At 51.7% G+C, this 17,393-nt stretch overlaps 1 protein-coding gene across 2 annotated transcripts; it reads right to left on the bottom strand.

Moving 5' to 3' along the window:
• Window positions 1–521: 521 nt before the first annotated feature.
• Window positions 522–17,242, bottom strand: LOC101755941 (alpha-L-fucosidase 2). 2 transcript variants are annotated; one of them, XM_004983218.3, is made up of 10 exons: window positions 16,904–17,241; window positions 16,549–16,694; window positions 15,109–15,956; window positions 14,263–14,395; window positions 3,219–3,377; window positions 2,660–2,887; window positions 2,435–2,536; window positions 2,209–2,344; window positions 1,322–1,517; window positions 522–1,133 (listed from the first exon to the last, which is right to left on the bottom strand). In XM_004983218.3, the coding sequence occupies exons 1-10, from the start codon at window positions 17,046–17,048 to the stop codon at window positions 824–826; spliced, it is 2,403 nt and encodes an 800-aa protein (XP_004983275.1). In that variant the 5' UTR covers window positions 17,049–17,241; the 3' UTR covers window positions 522–823. The 2 variants fall into 2 exon arrangements, with proteins under 2 accessions (XP_004983275.1, XP_004983276.1); XM_004983219.3 differs by lacking the exon at window positions 3,219–3,377 and having other exon boundaries at window positions 16,904–17,242.
• Between the last annotated feature and the right edge of the window lie 151 nt (window positions 17,243–17,393).

The following is a 17,393-nucleotide window of genomic DNA, read 5'->3' as shown; positions in this document are numbered from 1 at the left end:
GTCAGTACCGGAGATCCGCTTCGCAGTGAGTCCACCACTCTCAGAACTATAGAGGGGAAAAGACAGCTCTGGAAATGAAAGACTTCAGCTTCCATATTGACGCCATCAGACAGCACAAAGATGCCATGATCAGGTGGCTACTCCCTCCATCATAAAAAGAACTAGTCATTCTACGAATTTTTGGACAGAATAATAAGGAAGTAAAATGATCTTGTTTAGTCCTATTTATTAACTTATTTTTTGATAAATTTTGAACCCTAAAATGAATTTTTAGGACGGAGGAGGGAGTATCTTTTTTGGAACAAGTAGGTTACACCACTCTATCTTCTATAAATGATGTACTCAACTAGCTCTGTAAAGATGTTTAAGTCTCAACCCTTGTTACAATCAAGCTTTAAACAGTTTTGAAGAATTAACTAAAAAAGGCAATCATGTTTGGAATCACGCCAAGCCTTCAATTAATTCCTACACTTGAACCTCTAAAGGTTAGTTCATTACAATTCTACCAAAAGAGAGCATGTCAATGGCAAGTCGAATTTTGGTTGAATTCATCCTGGCTTTGAATTCAAGTGAAAATTCAACTTGACTTTTACTTGAGTTCAAGTCTTCAGAACTGCATTATTTACATTCTCATACAGCAGGTAGCCATTACTTTTTATACAGAGACCCTTAAACCAAACCACAGTCCATTTAGCAGCAATGAAGACACACTCATAACTGAAAACACTTCACATTCTAATACAAGTAACCATTATTTCGGTCATTGTAAATTTTCCTACCATATACTAATTCATTTAGACGTCCATAGGTAACTATGAGATATTTATTTGTCTAGGGGCCATGATTCGATGCACTGTAAACCACCATTAAACTTGTAACCATGTCTACCTGAAACTCTGAACGTTGTAACTTGCCCACCATAATGCAGCTTTAAATCTGAGTCGCCCCTTCCAGAATACAGCAATGCTTCCTGGAGCTCCCCTTCCTCCCAGCAGATGCTCACAATCACATCCCGCCGAGCCTTCAACCCTTTAACACAGCCCCTGGGCCACTTATTGCGTGGGAGCGCAGGGAGCAGATAGAGATCAGTGAGAGTGCTCTGAAGCAGCATTTCAGCTAAGGCAGCTGTGAATCTGCAAGGGTACAGAATTAGATATTCCAAATAATAACAGCTCAGTTACAGGAACTGGATATCAGCAACTTCCTTATGTTCTTTATCATAACAGTTTTTTTAGTAATAGCACAAACTTCATTATTATCAGCTAGAAGCACGCATAGAATAAACTAGAGCTATGTATCTGAAATGTGAGAAAACTTGTACCCAAAGTTAGCATCGATCTGGAAAGGGGGATGTGCTGTCCACAGGTTGGTATACAGTCCACCATTGAGGCCAAACTTTTCAGTTGGGGGAACCAGATTGATCAACTTTAATATCATCCGATATGCATTTTTGCTGTCCATAAGACGTGCCCACAAAGCCATCTTCCACGTAAGTGACCATCCAGGGCCATCTTCCCCTGGTAAGAAGCCAGAGTGTATTAGCTTAATAACTCAGTAAGTACTTTTCTTCTGTATAATGCATTTCATACAGTCATAAAAAAGATCAGTGCGACATGCGTTCATCTCATCTAGCTCATACCTAAACAAGATGAGAACCATTACAAAATCATGTTTAATTTTACAGTCTGAATTTTCTATTGTTCCTTGAATTTCTAAACTTCTGTTATTATGTAACCATTCACCATTGTCATACTAATCACACAAGACTTCTCTAAAATAAATGGGCAGTCTAGATAATCTGGAAAGTCTAGAGACGAGATTTGTGCTGTGTATGCCGTATAGTAGCCTTCTTGTTATAATGAGGTTAAACTTGTATAATCTTTCCTTCCTGTCAGTTTTTAGACTGGAAACCTTCCGAGAGATACCCCAAGATAGGAACAATCACAACATATTGAATACATAACAATAAATGCACTATGATTCGGGTTAGAATTCGTTTTTCTTCAAAACAAGTAAAACATGGGACTCCTCATGTCTTATTCCTAATGTATATAAAGTTCTTTGAGGTTTATAGATGTATATGCTACAGGCATCTTTACTGTATTAGCTCAGTTGTACTGAACAGAGAATTCTGATGCTGTTTAGGTATTGTAATTGAGGGAATCAGACATTATAATCAAATGCATTTACACATTGTCTTTTGCAGACCTCGTTTGTGAAGGCTATTGGCAGCAGCTTGGCAAATATCAGGATTCCTCTCCATTGTTATTGTATGACCAGGGTAAAGACCAAAGAGATGTGACTGGTGCCTATGATGGACATCTGGGTCCTCAAAATCTAGTGCCTGCATGCAACAACAATCTACGCATGAAGCAAATATGCTAGAAGACTGAATTTGAAACTAGATAAGGGAGCCTGTAGTTGTGAACATTACCCACTCCATGATTGTGCAATCTTTAGCAATCATAATTGGAGGGAGCCGTGGGAGCGCTTGGTTGATCCTCTGAACCAGAGTAGTATCATATTTCCCTAAAACCTATATAGCAGAATAGAAGCAGTAGAAGTGATAATTTAGTTGACATTAAATTCATAAAACAAACCTATTTAACCACAACATAGTTTCATTAACTGATCTAGTCACAATGCATGCAAACAGTACCTCAGCTGAAGCAATAACTGCAAGAAAAATCTCTCGGATGATTGAGATGTCCATCGTAGTAGAATAGCTCACACTAGCATTATGACCACCAGTAGCAGGAGCAATGAAAGAATGCTCTGGAGAAGTAGAGGGGTTTGTTTCCAAATAGCCTTGAGGCCCCTCAATCAACCAATCAACTAGAAACAGAGCACATCCTTCCAGCAATGGATATGCATTCTCCAGAAACACCTACATGTTGAAAACAAGTAGCATTACGTAACTGTGGATCAACTAATACAATTCTTGAATGAACCTTGGGAGCCCCAGAAGTTCCATTTTTTAGTTGTATTAAATAAATTAGTTATAAATTAAATTAAGCTACATCGATCTTCATGAACCTAAGTCACTGTTCTGGCCATAGATATATTGCAGCTATATTCACATAGCAATAGATCAATGAAATTCTCAGTTTAAAGTGATATAGGTTAAACTTATACAAGAATGTGTGATCACTAGTACAAGAACATTATGATAGTCTGGAAGAGGCTACAATTTGATAGCGCAGACGGTATTATCATACTTTATCCAACGAATACTGGTAGTGTTCCCAAATATGCGTACAAAGCCAAGCACCCCCCATTGGCCACACAGCATACTGAGGATCTCCATTTGATGCGGATGATTTTGCCCAGATGTCTGATTTGTGGTGAATTACCCAGCCGCTTGTTTGGTAATTGGTCTGTCACAAATGGATATCCACATATGAAATTGAAGAATGATCTGCAATGGTATAAAACATACTGTTTTGTTCTAGGTAAATTGCTTCAGAGTTTTCTTGCATCATGGTCTAAGTATGCGATAAAAATACAAAATGGTACCATGTTTTACATGTACCATTCTTCTGTTATAACACTGTAATTAACTAGAACTTGGTCTCTGGCGACTACTTTTTATACAATGCACTCATATAAAAACATCTCATTGTCACAGATGGTAGAATAAGTCTCTATGTGTGTGTTGTATGGTTAGTGGTGCATGTGCACACCCTATCTATGTATTAGCTATGTTATCCCTAAAATACCCCTGCTACCTACCCCTTCCTTATCTCTATATGTACCCCAAACTGCTATCTACTATGTGTGGTTAATGAAAAGAGATCATTTAGGGCCAACAATTGGTACCTAGAGTCAGTTTTCTCTCTCCCACCAACCCCTCCTCTCCTCCCTCTCTCTCCTTAAACCCTACCCGCCGCTGGCGGTCGGCGGCGGCGGCGCCCCCTCCCCGGCGCCGGCGACCCTTCTCCGACGCGGATCCGACCTCTCCCAACGCGGATCCGGCCTTCCCCCACACGGATCCGGCGCGGGTGGCGGCGGATTCGGCGTGGGACGCGGCAAGCGGCTCGGCGTTTACCCGGGATGGAGGCGGCGGCGACTTCTTCCCCCAACCCAGCGGCTTCCTTGACATCCATGGCGGGTGCCCATAGCACAGCCGACGTGGCTCCAACACCCGGTGCAGCACGCACTCCGGCGGCTCTCGCGCCTTGCACGCGAGCAGTCGCGGCTCGATGACATTGAGCGTGTAGAGCCGGGAGGAGGATGTAGTGACGTTGAGGCGTGCGGACCGGTGCAAGGAGGAGGAGGAGGCGGAGCCGCGTGCGGCGCGCCGGGAAGAGGAGCGGCAAGCGGTGGCTGCGCGCAAGGCAGCGGCGGCGCGTGCGAACGAGGCCACATGCCAGGCCGTGGCGGCATCTCGAACTATGGCAGCGAAAGCTGCGCAGCAGCGTAGGGAAGCCGAGGAGCTGCATGAGGAGCCAACGGCGACGCGCGAGATGGCGCGGCGTGATGAGGAGGAGATGAGGCGCGCGGCGCAAGGCCGCCGGGGCGCGGCGTGATGAGGAGGAGATGAGGCGCACGGTGCAAGGCCGTCGAGGCGAGGTCCAGGCCGCTGGCATCGAGGCACAAGGCGGCCATCCTGAGCCGCAGGAGGCGAACCGACGGCAGGACGCGGAGGTGGAACGGTGGGACAAGGACCCGCGTCGAGGCGTGGACGACGACCATCCCCAGAGCAGGAGGAGCTCCGTCCACGAGTCCGGCCTCGACTCCGACTACGACTCTGACCTCGACTCCGAGCTCCGACCCCCGAGGGTAGACCATCATCCAAGAGACCGTCGGCAACATGCAGTGGCCGATGCTCACCAAGACCAACTACATGGAGTGGAGCTTAGTGATGAAGGTGAACTGCAGGTACGGCAGACGTGGGATGCGGTTCGGTATGGCGATGTCGATCGCCATGAGGACCGGCGAGCGCTGGAGACGCTTCTCGCCGCGATCCCGATGGAGATGGCGGACAACCTCTCGAATAAGAGGACCGCCAAGGACGCCATTGCCGCGGCTCGCATCGATAGTGACCGCGCCCGCAAGTCCACTCTCCAGAAGCTTCGACAGGAGTGGGATCGTCTGGCTTTCAAGCCAAGCGAGGACGTTGACGACTTCGCCTTCCGTCTCTTCGGCTTGAGGCAGCAGCTGGCGCGGTATGGCGATGACGACATCAACGAGGAGAAAGCCGTTGAGAAGTTCCCGCGCGTCGTCCGGAAGTACACGCAGCTCGCCATCTCCATCGAGACGCTGTTGGACCTCTCCGCGCTGACGATCGAGGAGCTGACGGGGCGGCTCAAGGCGGTCGGCGACCATGAGGAGTTGTCGCCTCGCGGGCCAGTCACCATCGGTGGCAAGCTCCACCTCACCGAAGAGCAGTGGCTCGCCCGCCAGATGGAGCAGAAGAAGGGGAGCCTTCTTCCTCGATAGGTGGCCACAAGCACAAGCCGCGCAAGGCGCCCAAGGCACGAGAAGGCGCCGAGAGCGGCGCATGCGGAGGCACCAAGGGTGGTGCTACCGGCAAGCGCAAGGCTGCACAAGACGACACCTGCCACAACTATGGCAGGACTGGCCACTGGGCCAAGGAGTGCCGCCAGCCGAGGCGCGGCTAGGCTCACGTCGCACAGGCTGCGGAGGAGGATGAGCCGGCTTTGTTCCTGGCTCACAGGAGCATCGAGCTACTTCCAGCGGCACCGGCTTCCACTACTCTCCTTCACCTTGATGAGCCGCGCGCACAAGTCTTCCTCGGCGACGGTTCCAGCAATGACAAGATCGGTGGCTGGTTCCTAGACAGTGATGCTACACACCACATGAGCGGGCGCCGGGAGTTCTTCTCCAACCTAAACATCGATGTGCGCGGCTTCATCAAGTTCGCCGACTCTTCGGCCGTGGAGATCAAGGGCAACAACTCCGTCATTCTCATCGCCAAGACTGGCGAGCACCAACTCCTCACCGGAGTCTTCTACATCCCCGCACTGAGGAACTCGATCATCAGCCTTGGGCAGCTGGATAAGAGCGGTTCGCACGTGGAGATCTTGGCGGAGTGCTCCGCATTTGGGATCGACGACAGCGCCTCCTTGCCAAGGTGGAGAGGGGGAACAACCGCCTCTACGTCCTCTACGTGGAGGTGGCTCAGCCTCTCTGCCTTGTTGCCCGCCGCGACGACGAGGCTTGGCGGTGGCACGAGCGCTTCAGGCACCTTCACTTCGAGGCCCTGAGGCAGCTTGGCACTAAGGAGATGGTGCAGGGCATGCCGTGCGTCGACCATGTGGAGCAGCTCTACGACACCTGCGTCATCATGAAGCTGAAGTGATGCCCCTTCCCTCACCAGGCGAGCTTCCGAGCCAAGGAGAGGCTCAAGCTCGTGCATGATGACCTCTGCGGGCCGGTGATGCCGACTACTCCAGGAGGGCAACGCTACTTCCTACTACTTGTCGACGATGTCTCCCGATACATGTGGGTGGTCCTCCTCGACACAAAAGGAGCTGCTGCGATGCCATCAAGCACATTCAAACTGCTGCGGAGAACAAGTGTGGCCGCAAGCTTCAAGTGTTGTGCACCGACAATGGTGGCGAGTTCACGGCAACTGAGTTCGCGGCGTACTGCACCGACGAGAGGATCTAGCACCACTACTCCACGCCGTACACCCCGCAGCAGAACGGCGTCATCAAGCGACGCAACCAAACGGTGGTGACCATGGCTCGAGCGCTTATCAAGTAGAGGGGGATGCCGGCCATCTTTTAGCAAGAGGCGGTCATGACAGCCGTGTACATCCTCAACCGCTCGCCCACCAAGGCTCTCGACGGCAAGACACCATACGAGGCTTGGCATGGGCACAAGCCGGTGGTCCCCCACCTTCACGTCTTCGGCTGCCTCACGTACATCAAGGAGCTGAACAACGTCAACAAACTCGATGATAGGAGCACCCTAGGGGTGTTCATCGGCTACGCTGAGGGAGTGAAGGCCTACCGCATCCTCGACCTGGAGACACAGCATGTGCGCAAGGAGCGTGACGTTGTGTTTGACGAAGGACGAGGTTGGGCGTGGGGCAAGATGGTGGACGACGGCTCGACTACGACGTACAACGACTTCACTGTCAACTACGTCCACTTTGAGGGAGCTGGGGGAGTGGCCAGCTCTTCTTCACCTAGCGTGCCTACCCCAGTCCCCGGGTCTCCACCGACTCCGGCGAGCTCTTCACCGACGCCGGCAAGTCCTCCACTGACTTCGGCGAGTACTCCTCAAGCTGTGACGAGCTCTCCAATGCCACCACCACAGCCGGCCATGCCACTCTCCTACGATGGTAGCTACTTCTCCTAGCACGGCTGCACCAGCATCGGCTCACAACGAGCATAGCCCAGTGGAGTTCGCCACTCCAATCTCCCACGACGAGGACTGCGTCGACACATACCACGACAGCGAGCCTCTGCAGTACCGCACCATGGACGATATCCTCGGTGACCAGGCAGTGCCGGGACTTGTATCGCATGACCTGGAGGCGGAGCTGCACCTCGCGTACGCCGAGGCAAGCCTCGCTCCTTCGCTGAGGTTGAGGGACACGCGGCATGGCGCGCCGCGATGAAGCTAGAGATGGACACGGTTGAGAAGAACCGGACTTGGGAGCTGGCTGATCTCCCTCCCAGTCATCGCGCGATCATCCTTAAGTGGGTGTACAAGCTGAAGAAAGATGAAGCTGGTGCTATCGTCAAGCACAAGGCTCGATTGGTGGTGCGCGGGTTCGTGTAGCAGGAGGGGATCGACTACGACAATGCCTTCGCTCCTGTTACATGGATGGAGTCCGTGCGTCTCCTCCTCGCACTGGCAGCCCAGGAGGGCTAGCGTGTCCACCACATGGACGTCAAGTCTGCCTTCCTCAACGGCGACTTGAAGGAGGAGGTCTACGTCCACTAGCCGCCGGGATTCGTCATCCCCGGCAAGGAGAACAAGGTTCTCCGCCTGCACAAGACCTTCTATGGCTTGCGGCAAGCACCGCGAGCTTGGAATGCCAAGCTGGATTCCACGCTGAAGATCATGAGCTTCAAGCAATACCCGCACGAGGCGACCATCTACCGGCGGGGCAAGGGAGGCTATGCCCTGCTGGTGGGCGTCTACGTCAACGACTTGGTGATCACGGGCACCAAGGACGAGGAGGTGGAGACGTTCAAGGACGAGATGAAGGTTGCCTTCCAGATGAGCAACATGGGTCTCCTCTCCTTGTACCTGGGGATCGAGGTGTACCAGGACAGCTCCGGCATCACTCTACGACAAATCGCCTATGCCAAGTGCATCGTTGAGCTAGGAGGGCTCACCGACTGCAACCCTGCTCTCACTCTGATGGAGGAGAGGCTAAAGCTAAGTCACGACAGCACGGCTAAGGAGGTTGACGCCACGCAGTACCGGCACCTTGTAGGGAGCCTTCGCTACCTTGCCCACACGTGGTCGGACTTGGCATTCTCTGTCGGCTACGTCAGTCGGTTCATGCAACGACTGACAATGGAGAACAAGTAGGCTATCAAGAGGATCCCGCTACATCGCGAGTACTCTCGGCTGTGGCCCACACTACCCAAGGTGTCCTGCCGTTGCGCACTTCATCGGCTACAGCGACAGGGACCACACCAGCAACATCGACACCAGCAAGAGCACGAGCGGGATGCTATTCTTCCTCGGCAAGTGCCTCGTCAGCTGGCAGTTGGTCAAGCAACAGGTGGTGGTCCTGTCCAGCTGCGAGGCCGAGTACATCGCCGCTACTTCTACTTCTACTCAGGCTCTTTGGCTCGCTTGGCTGCTTGGTTATCTTCTTGGCAGAGACACTGAAGCAGTGGAGCTCAAGGTGGACAGCAAGTCCGCTCTAGCCCTGGTGAAGAACCCTGTCTTCCACGAGCGAAGCAAGCATATCCGGGTAAAGTACCACTTCATCCAAGGCTGCTTGGAGGAAGGGAGTGTCAAGGCGAACTACATCAACACCAAATTCAACTCGCTGACCTCCTGACCAAGTCACTTGGAAGGATCAAGTTCCAAGAACTTTGCTCCAGGATCGGGATGGTTCAGCTGCCACTCAAGGCACTCAAGACTTAGGGGGGAAATGATAGAATAAGTCTCTATGTGTGTGTTGTGTGGTTTGTGGTGCATGTGCACACCCTATCTATGTATTAGCTATGTTATCCCTAAAATACCCCTACTACCTACCCCTGCCTTATCTCTATATGTACCCTAAACTACTATCTACCATGTGTGATTAATGGAAAGAGATCATTTGGGTGCTGGATAAGTCTTGCTGTTGTACTAGTCCTTGTGGGGCTACAACATCTGTTTGCTGCAGCACCTACCTGTTGACTGCTTTGTTGTGGGGCTGCAGCATCTGCTCTATTTGCTGCAGCACCAGTTTGTGGACTGGAGGATACTGGGGCTGCAGCATATGCTTGCTGCAGCACCACTTTGTTGACTACCTTTAGGGTACGACAGTCCTAAGCATCTTAGACTAGATAGGACAGCACCAAAGGTATCTTAGACTAGCATATGCCTTGATGCTTGGCTGGTTGGCTGCTAGGCCAGCTATAAATATGTATCCCCAACCCTTGGTTGGACATGGTATTGTGGAAAGAAAAACCAAGAAAATTGCCCCAACTCTTCCTAGTGCCATCCTCTCGATGAGAGTTACAGTTCAGATCCTAACAACTGGTATTAGAGCCGTATTATCCTGTAGCTTGAACATCTCCTGCTCACATCCCTCCCCAGCCACCCTTCGTCCCCAACCGGTAGTAGAAACACGGATGTCCCTGCTCACTCCTCTCCCCCTACGCAGACGAGCAGCAGCTCGTCGGAAGCAGCCTCTTCCCCACGCAGCCCCCCGGTGGCGCGCTATGTCCGCAGGACAGTCTCAGCACTCGGTCGCCTTGAGTGCGCGGCGTCGGCAAGAGGCCGAGCTCGCTGTGGCAGAGGAGCGTATCCGAGTGGCGGTAGAGATCGCTGCGGCGGCGGCAAGGGCGTCGAGGCTGGTGGCGGCGGAGCTGGCTGCAGCGAAGGCGGAAGTGGAAGCGGCGGCGGCGGCAGATGTTGCGCGTGCGGCGGCAATGGAGCTTGAGACTCTACGTGGCGGTAGCATCAGCAGCACTACCTCTGCCGATGGCGGTACCAACGTAGAGGTCGTGCTAGCAACGGAGGTGGCGCAGGAACCGGCATCACAGTGGGCAGCCGCCGCGGGCGCAGTGGCGGCAGCCCAGATGGGCGTGCACACGCCAGCAGCGCTCCCGGCGGGGGTGCGTGCGACGACCGTGTTCCTAGCAGACATGGTGACCGCGACTCCTAGGGCGACCCGCACATCGACCTCGCACTGGAGGTCCAGCGATTGCAGGAGAGGGCTGCCCAGCTGCAGGCAGAGATGGAGTTCGATCGGCGGCGCAGCGGCCGGGTCCACGGAGAGCGCGGCCTTTACAGGAAGCGTGGCTCTCCCTCCTCGGACCACCGTCATGGTCGCCACAGGGCCCAGGCTGTTGTCAGGGAAGTCGGCCCCAGTGGTGGGTGGCCTACCCTCACCAAGACCAACTACGTCGAGTGGGCCATGGTGATGAGGGTGAGGCTCCAGGTGCGGCACATGTGGGAGGCAGTCTGGTACAGTGATGTTGACTACGATGAGGATCGATGGGCGCTGGACGCCCTCATCGCTGCAGTCCCGCCCGAGATGCAGTTCTCGCTTTCCCAGAAGCGGACTGCCAAGGAGGCTTGGGATGCCATCGCTGCGGCACGCATCGGCAGCGACCGCGCCCGCAAGTCCACACCGCAGGCACTTCGCAAGGAGTGGGAGAACCTGGCCTTCAAGCCAGGTGAGGATGTTGATGACTTTGCTCTCCGTCTCAACACTCTATTGCAGAAGATGGTGCAGTACAACAACGACACCTATGGCAAGGAGAGAGCTTTCGAGAAGCTCCTCCGCTGCATACCCGAGAAGTACAAGCAGATCGCTCGCTTGATCGAGTCTCTACTGGACCTCTCCAGGATGTCGATCGATTAGGCGATAGGTCACCTCAAGGTCGTCGACAGCGACGAGTCACAGCCTCCCTCAGGGCTTGTCATCATTGGCGGGAAGCTCCATTTCACTTAGGAGCAGTGCGAGGCCCGCCAGGATGATCGGAAGAAGGGGGAGCCTTCTTCCTCGATAGGCGGCCGCAGGCGCGGCAAGCCGCGTAAGGCGCCTAAGGCGCGATGAGGCACCGAGGGCGGCACGCGAGGAGGCACCCAGGGTGGTGCTGGCGGCGCGTGAGGAGGTGCCCAGGGTGGTGCCGCCGGCGAACACAGGCCGCCACGAGACGAGGCATGCCGCAACTGTGGCAGGCTTGGCCATTGGGCCAAGGACTGCCGACAGCCAATCCGCGGCCAGGCTCACGTTGCACTGGCGGAGGAGGAGGAGCCGGCTCTGCTCCGGGCACACGCAAGCGTCGAGCTATCTCCAGCGGCATCAGCCGCAGCGGCTCTCCTCCACCTTGACAAGCCGAGGGCACACGCCTTCCTCGGCGACGGCTCCAGCAACGATAAGGCTGAGGGGTGGTGCCTCAACACCGGCGCTACCCAGCACATGACTGGTTGGCGAGAGTTCTTCACCGAGCTTGACTCTAGCATCCGAGGCACCGTCAAGTTTGGGGATGCCTCCGGCGTAGAGATCAAGGGCGTCGGCTCCGTCATCTTCACCGCCGAGTCTGGAGAGCACAGGCTGCTCACTGGAGTGTACTACATCCCCGCGCTGAGGAACTCTATCATCAGCCTGGGATAGCTGGAAGAGAACGGTTCGCGCGTGGTGATCGACGATGGAGTCATGAGGATTTGGGACCGCGGTCGTCGCCTTCTTGCCAAGGTAACCAGAGGCGCAAATCGACTCTACATCCTTAATGTGCAGGTGGCACAACCCTTCTGCCTCGCTGCTCGTCGAGACGACGAGGCGTGGCAGTGGCACGAGCGCTTCGGGCACCTTCACTTCGAGGCCCTGAAGTGGCTAAGTGCCAAGGAGATGGTGCGAGGCTTGCCATGTCTCGATCACATGGAGAAGTTCTGCGATGTCTGTGTGTTGACAAAGCAGAGGCGGCTCCCCTTTCCCCAGCAGGCGAGCTTTCGAGCCAAGGAGCAGCTTGAGCTCGTGCACGGGGACTTGTGTGGCCTGGTGACACCGGCCACACCCGGAGGACGACGCTACTTCTTGTGCTCGTCAACGACCTCTCCTGCTACATGTGGGTGATGGTCCTCGGCAGCAAGGGGGAGGCTGCAGACGCCATCTGGCACACGCAGGCTGCTGCGAAGTTGGAGTGCGGCCGCAAGTCGGGCGTGCTGCGCACCGACAACGGTGGCGAATTCACGGCGACTGAATTCGCGTCGTACTGCGCTGATGAGGGCATTCAGCACCACTACTCCGCACCATACAGCCCGCAGCAGAACGGCGTCGTCGAGCGGCGCAACCAGACTGTTGTGGGGATGGCTCGGGCCCTCCTCAAGCAGAGGGGGATGCCGGCTATTCTCCGGGGAGAGGCAGTGGTGACGGCTGTCTACATCCTCAACCGCTCGCCCACCAAGGCGCTCGACGGCAGGACGCCGTACGAGGCTTGGCATGAGCACAAGCTGGCGGTGTCCCACCTGCGGGTCTTTGGCTGCCTCGCGTTTGCCAAGGAGCTTGGCCACATTGGCAAGCTTGACAACAGGAGCACTCCAGGAGTGTTCATTGGCTACGTGGAGGGCTCGAAGGCCTACCGCATTCTCGACTCGGAGACACAGCGTGTGCGCACAGCGCGCGACGTTGTGTTCGACGAAGGGCGAGGATGGGCGTGGGACAAGGCGGTGGACGACGGTTCGACTCCGACGTACGACGACTTCACTGTCGGGTACATCCACTTCGAGGGAGCTGGGGGAGTAGGCAGCTCTTCTTCGCCGAGCGTGCGTACCCCAGTCCTCGAACCTCCACTAACTCCGACGCCTGCTACTCTGGCAGCGCCACGCTCTCCAGCCGCGACTCCGGCACCACCACAGCTGGCGACGCCACGTACTCCAGCACCGACAGCCACCCCTCTGGGCACGTCTACTCCGACACCAGCTCATGTCGAGCACAGCCCGGTGGAGTTCGCTACTCCGCTCTCTCACGACGAGGAGCGCATCGACGCGTACCACGCCGGCGACATCGACACCAGTAAGAGCACGAGAGGGATTCTCTTCTTCCTCGGCAAGTGCCTCGTTAGCTGGCAGTCGGTCAAGCAGCAGGTGGTGGCGTTGTCCAGCTGCGAGGCCGAGTACATAGCGGCCTCCACTGCTTCGACTCAGGCACTTTGGCTTGCCCGATTGCTCGGTGATCTCCTCGGCAGAGACACTATAGCGGTGGAGCTCAGGGTGGACAGCAAGTCCGCTCTGGCCCTGGCAAAGAACCCCGTTTTCCATGAGCGGAGCAAGCACATCCGGGTGAGGTACCACTTCATCCGAGGCTGCTTGTAGGAAGGAAGCATCAAGGCGAGCTATATCAACACCAAGGATCAGCTTGTGGACCTACTCACCAAGCCTCTTGGGAGGAGCAAGTTCCTTGAGCTCTGTTCCAGGACCGGGATGGTCCAACTTTCCCACAAGACGACGCACAAGACTTAGGGGGAGAATGCTGGATAAGTCTTGCTGCTGTACTGGTCCTTGTGGGGCTGCAGCTTCTATTTGCTGCAGCACCTGCCTGCTTTGTTGTGGGGCTGCAGCATCTGCTCTGTTTGCTGCAGCACCAGTTTGTTGACTCGAGGACAGTGGGGCTGCAGCATATGCTTGCTGCAGCACCACTTTGTTGACTACCTTTAGGGTAGGACAGTCCTAGGCATCTTAGACTAGATAGGACAACACCAAAGGCATCTTAGACTAGCATATGCCTTGATGCTTGGCTGGTTGGCTGCTAGGCCAACTATAAATATGTATCCCCAACCCTTGGTTGGACATGGTATTGTGGAAAGAAAAATCCAGAAAATTGCCCCAACTCTTCCTAGTGCCATCTTCTCGATGAGAGTTACAGTTCAGATCCTAACATTGGGGCCAATAACAGATTCTTATAGTTGTTGTCAAAGTTACAAGAATTAAACTGTTTGAAGGACATGCGCATGGTGCCTTTCAGATGATGACTGTAGTTTATAAGGTTGGGTTAATATAATCCTCTCAAAGTATGAGGCACGAAAACAAGAAAAAAAGTAAAATATGACTTAATGATTTTGAACTGTTGCATTTAAATTAAGCAAAGGAACAACTGGAATGTACTTTTGCTGTTTTAGCTCCATTAACTGCAAGAGATGCTATGAAGTCAAATAGTGGTTCTTGGCATTCACTAAGGTTGCAGGGAAGTGCTGGCCAGTAATTCATCTCAAGATTAATGTTCAAGGTTGGAGCGGCCCTGTAAAGGAAGCAGCATTATTATTTGTTCCTAAAAATTTATTGCATACATACAAGCAATATGGCAACTGTAGGAACTGGAATCAAGAGGTCCAAACTTAGGAATGATGTTGAGTAAATAAATTAGGTTCACAGCATTTTAGTAATTGTACTCACAAAATATCACTGTATAGTTTTTTGGTAATGATGTATTTCAATTAATCCAATAAGATGATTTGTTAATAGTAGATAAATTTTCTTTTCAATAGGGGAATTTTATTAAATTCAAGGTTTTTACATCGAGTTGATACAAGTTTCTTAACTAAGAGATGTGAAGAAGCTTGGTGTATAACATGAGATGTGAAGATAAAGTTATAAACTAAGAGTGTTCGCAAATGAGAAACAAACATTATCATGGTCTCCAAGAAAAAACTGTTACTAAGATTAACAAGGTGAGTTTGAAACTAAAAGAACATATTATGCAAAAATCACATCATCAAAGTTCACGACATAAGCTTACATGCATGTCCATGAAACTTAATTTGTAAATTATTTGCCATTGCACTTAAACTGCATAAAAAGTACAAACTATTTTCCACAGACATTAAGTGAATTTTTTGTGAATGAAATAAAAGATGGTGTCTGCTTAGAAAAATTATGCATAAAGCAGCAGCAAAAAAAATTAGGCAGCAACCAATAACTGATTAAAAAAATAATTAATAAAAAGGAACTTACTCCCATGCAGGTGTGACACTTTGGTTCCATATCCCTTGCAGGTTAGATACTTGTGTTCCAGGCCGAGAGCAGGAAATGAGAAGATAGCGACCATACTGAAATAACAGTTCAACCAAAGATGGATCTTCATCACTTTTGAAACTACTTACTCTTTCTGCTGTTGTTTTTATGGCTTCACCAACTCCATTCAGGCTTGTGTTTCCAAAGGTTGACAATTGTGATAACTGTAAGGTAACGCGGTGAAAAAGACCCTGAAAATCTATCAAATGAGCAGCTTTTAGCTGAGAAAATGTGAGATTCCTGCTTATGTTTAATGTCCTCAGGGCTTCTGATACTGGATCAACTTTGGAGTCTGAAGGACTGACAAAAGGCCCATCAAACGATGAAGAGGCTGTAATAAGCAAAACAACCCAATCTGCATTATCGATTCTCAAGTTTTGACCATTTATAACTGCTGCTTTTGCCCCATCACCACCCATCTGCAAGCTGAGGGCAGCTGCAAACTTGATGCCAGTATTGTCAATTCCAGTTTTGTCCAATGTGGGTCTTCGTTTAGGGCAGCTACCTTCCATGGTCACCTCTGTTTCATTAACTACATGGACATTGTGGATTAACTGACTGCTTAAGGACACTGTGAAGGATACATGTCCTGATTTGTTTGCTGAGATTTTGGTGACAAGGACCTTGTGTGGATTTGAGCAGAAGTGCTCTCTAGTGTGCTGAACATCCCCAACATTATATGTTGTGTACACAATTGCAGTATGTAAATCAAGCTCCCTTTTGTAGGACTTGAACTCCTGATTGGATGTTTCAAACTCCAGGTTTATGTCTCCAAGTGGTTGGTAGACCTTCGCAGAAGGAAAAAAGATGAGATATTCTTGCTTTCTGGTTGAATGAACATGTCATGCAGATAATCAGGGAATTGCTGCACATACAGTAACTCATCCCGTCAATGTACATTTGAAGATTTTGAAACAAGGAAATGGAAACTCAGAACTGGAACATATTGTCCCTTCAATTGCATGGCATAATATTCTCAATTGGAAAGTCAATAGCAGTCATAGTATAACAAGTCAATAGGAATTGTGATACGGGTTCATGAAGTGTCATAGGATGTTCGTAATAATGGCAAAATAGAGGGTAAAAATGTCTGCATGCCATCAAATAAATGATCTATCATGTACGAGCTGCATATGAGTGGTAGAATACATTACCGAATGCTCGTAGCACAGAACAAAAGAATATAGTACTATCAATAGAAAGTTTAAAAATATATCAGTAGCTGCACTAATGGTTCAATGAACCGTCCCAAGGTGGCACGTAGTCAAGCATAGATGCTATGTTGTATTTTTTTTTTTTTTTGGCATCACTGGCTCAACATAATCAATATCGTGTTTTCCTATGCAAAACAGATGACTGGCAAGCTGACACATGGCGTACCTCGTTCGGGCCATCAGTAAGGCTCGAGGCTGCAGCAGTGGCTTCAACAAACCGTCCTTCATCAACGAGTTTCCTGACCACCGGGAGGGCAGCAGCCACTTTGGAATCAGCGTAATTTCCAGGCACACCGGTCCATAGAGTGTCATCTGCATGAACATTTCAAGCAAGCATGTTATTGGCTCCCTCATAACTCTATTCGAAATTTTCATGTAATCCACGGAATGGAAAAAAATAACCGGTGCATATGCATCCTTTGGTTCAGCCATTTCATCAAGCACCTCCAACGCCCCGTTCTTGCAGAGACGCCACACATCGAATGTGACCACAGAACCTTGTGCCGGCAGAGGTCACTTACGGTTGAGCTGGAGCTTCTCCGAGGCAACGCCGCCCCAGACCATGGCGCCGAGGCTGCCATTCCCGATCGGCGCCGCGTCCGTGAAGTATTCCGCCGGGGACGCGAACACCACCTTCAGCGGGCGCTCCTCCGTCGACTGGCCCATTGGAGAGGGAGAGTTGCGGTGGCAGGAAAGATGAAATTCAGGAGTAGCACTGGAGCAGGGGGGTGAGAGCGCTTAAAAGCTCGGCAAGCTTCCGTTCTCGCTTGGTTTCTGTTTCTTGGTAGTTTTGGCGGCAAGCCGCCGACGGAGAGAGAGGGAGAGGACAAATGGCCTCACATCACATATTCACATGTTCACGCTTTTGGTATGTTGCGTCGTTGCTCTCGTCCCCTCAGTCCCTGCTCTGAAATTTTTAGACTGCAATGAAATTACTATTTTTCTCTGAATCATAGACCAAATCACGCGATACGCTCCGTCAAATCCATGTCATGTCGACTGTCTGATTCG

Source organism: Setaria italica, chromosome IX (genome assembly GCF_000263155.2).
Source record: "Setaria italica strain Yugu1 chromosome IX, Setaria_italica_v2.0, whole genome shotgun sequence".
NCBI classification, from domain to species: domain Eukaryota; kingdom Viridiplantae; phylum Streptophyta; class Magnoliopsida; order Poales; family Poaceae; genus Setaria; species Setaria italica.
This window is presented reverse-complemented; position numbering and strand designations above follow the sequence as displayed.

What these genes read in the sequence shown, in the direction of transcription:
- LOC101755941 (XM_004983218.3), bottom strand. Translation starts at nt 17,048, where the DNA reads ATGGGCCAGTCGACGGAGGAGCGCCCGCTGAAGGTGGTGTTCGCGTCC. An exon ending in GGAGAAGCTCCAGCTCAACC is followed by an intron (nt 16,695 to 16,903) that starts GTAAGTGACCTC and finishes ATGTTCATGCAG; the next exon opens with ATGACACTCTATGGACCGGT. An exon ending in ATTGCACAATCATGGAGTGG is followed by an intron (nt 2,345 to 2,434) that starts GTAATGTTCACA and finishes TGTTGCATGCAG; the next exon opens with GCACTAGATTTTGAGGACCC.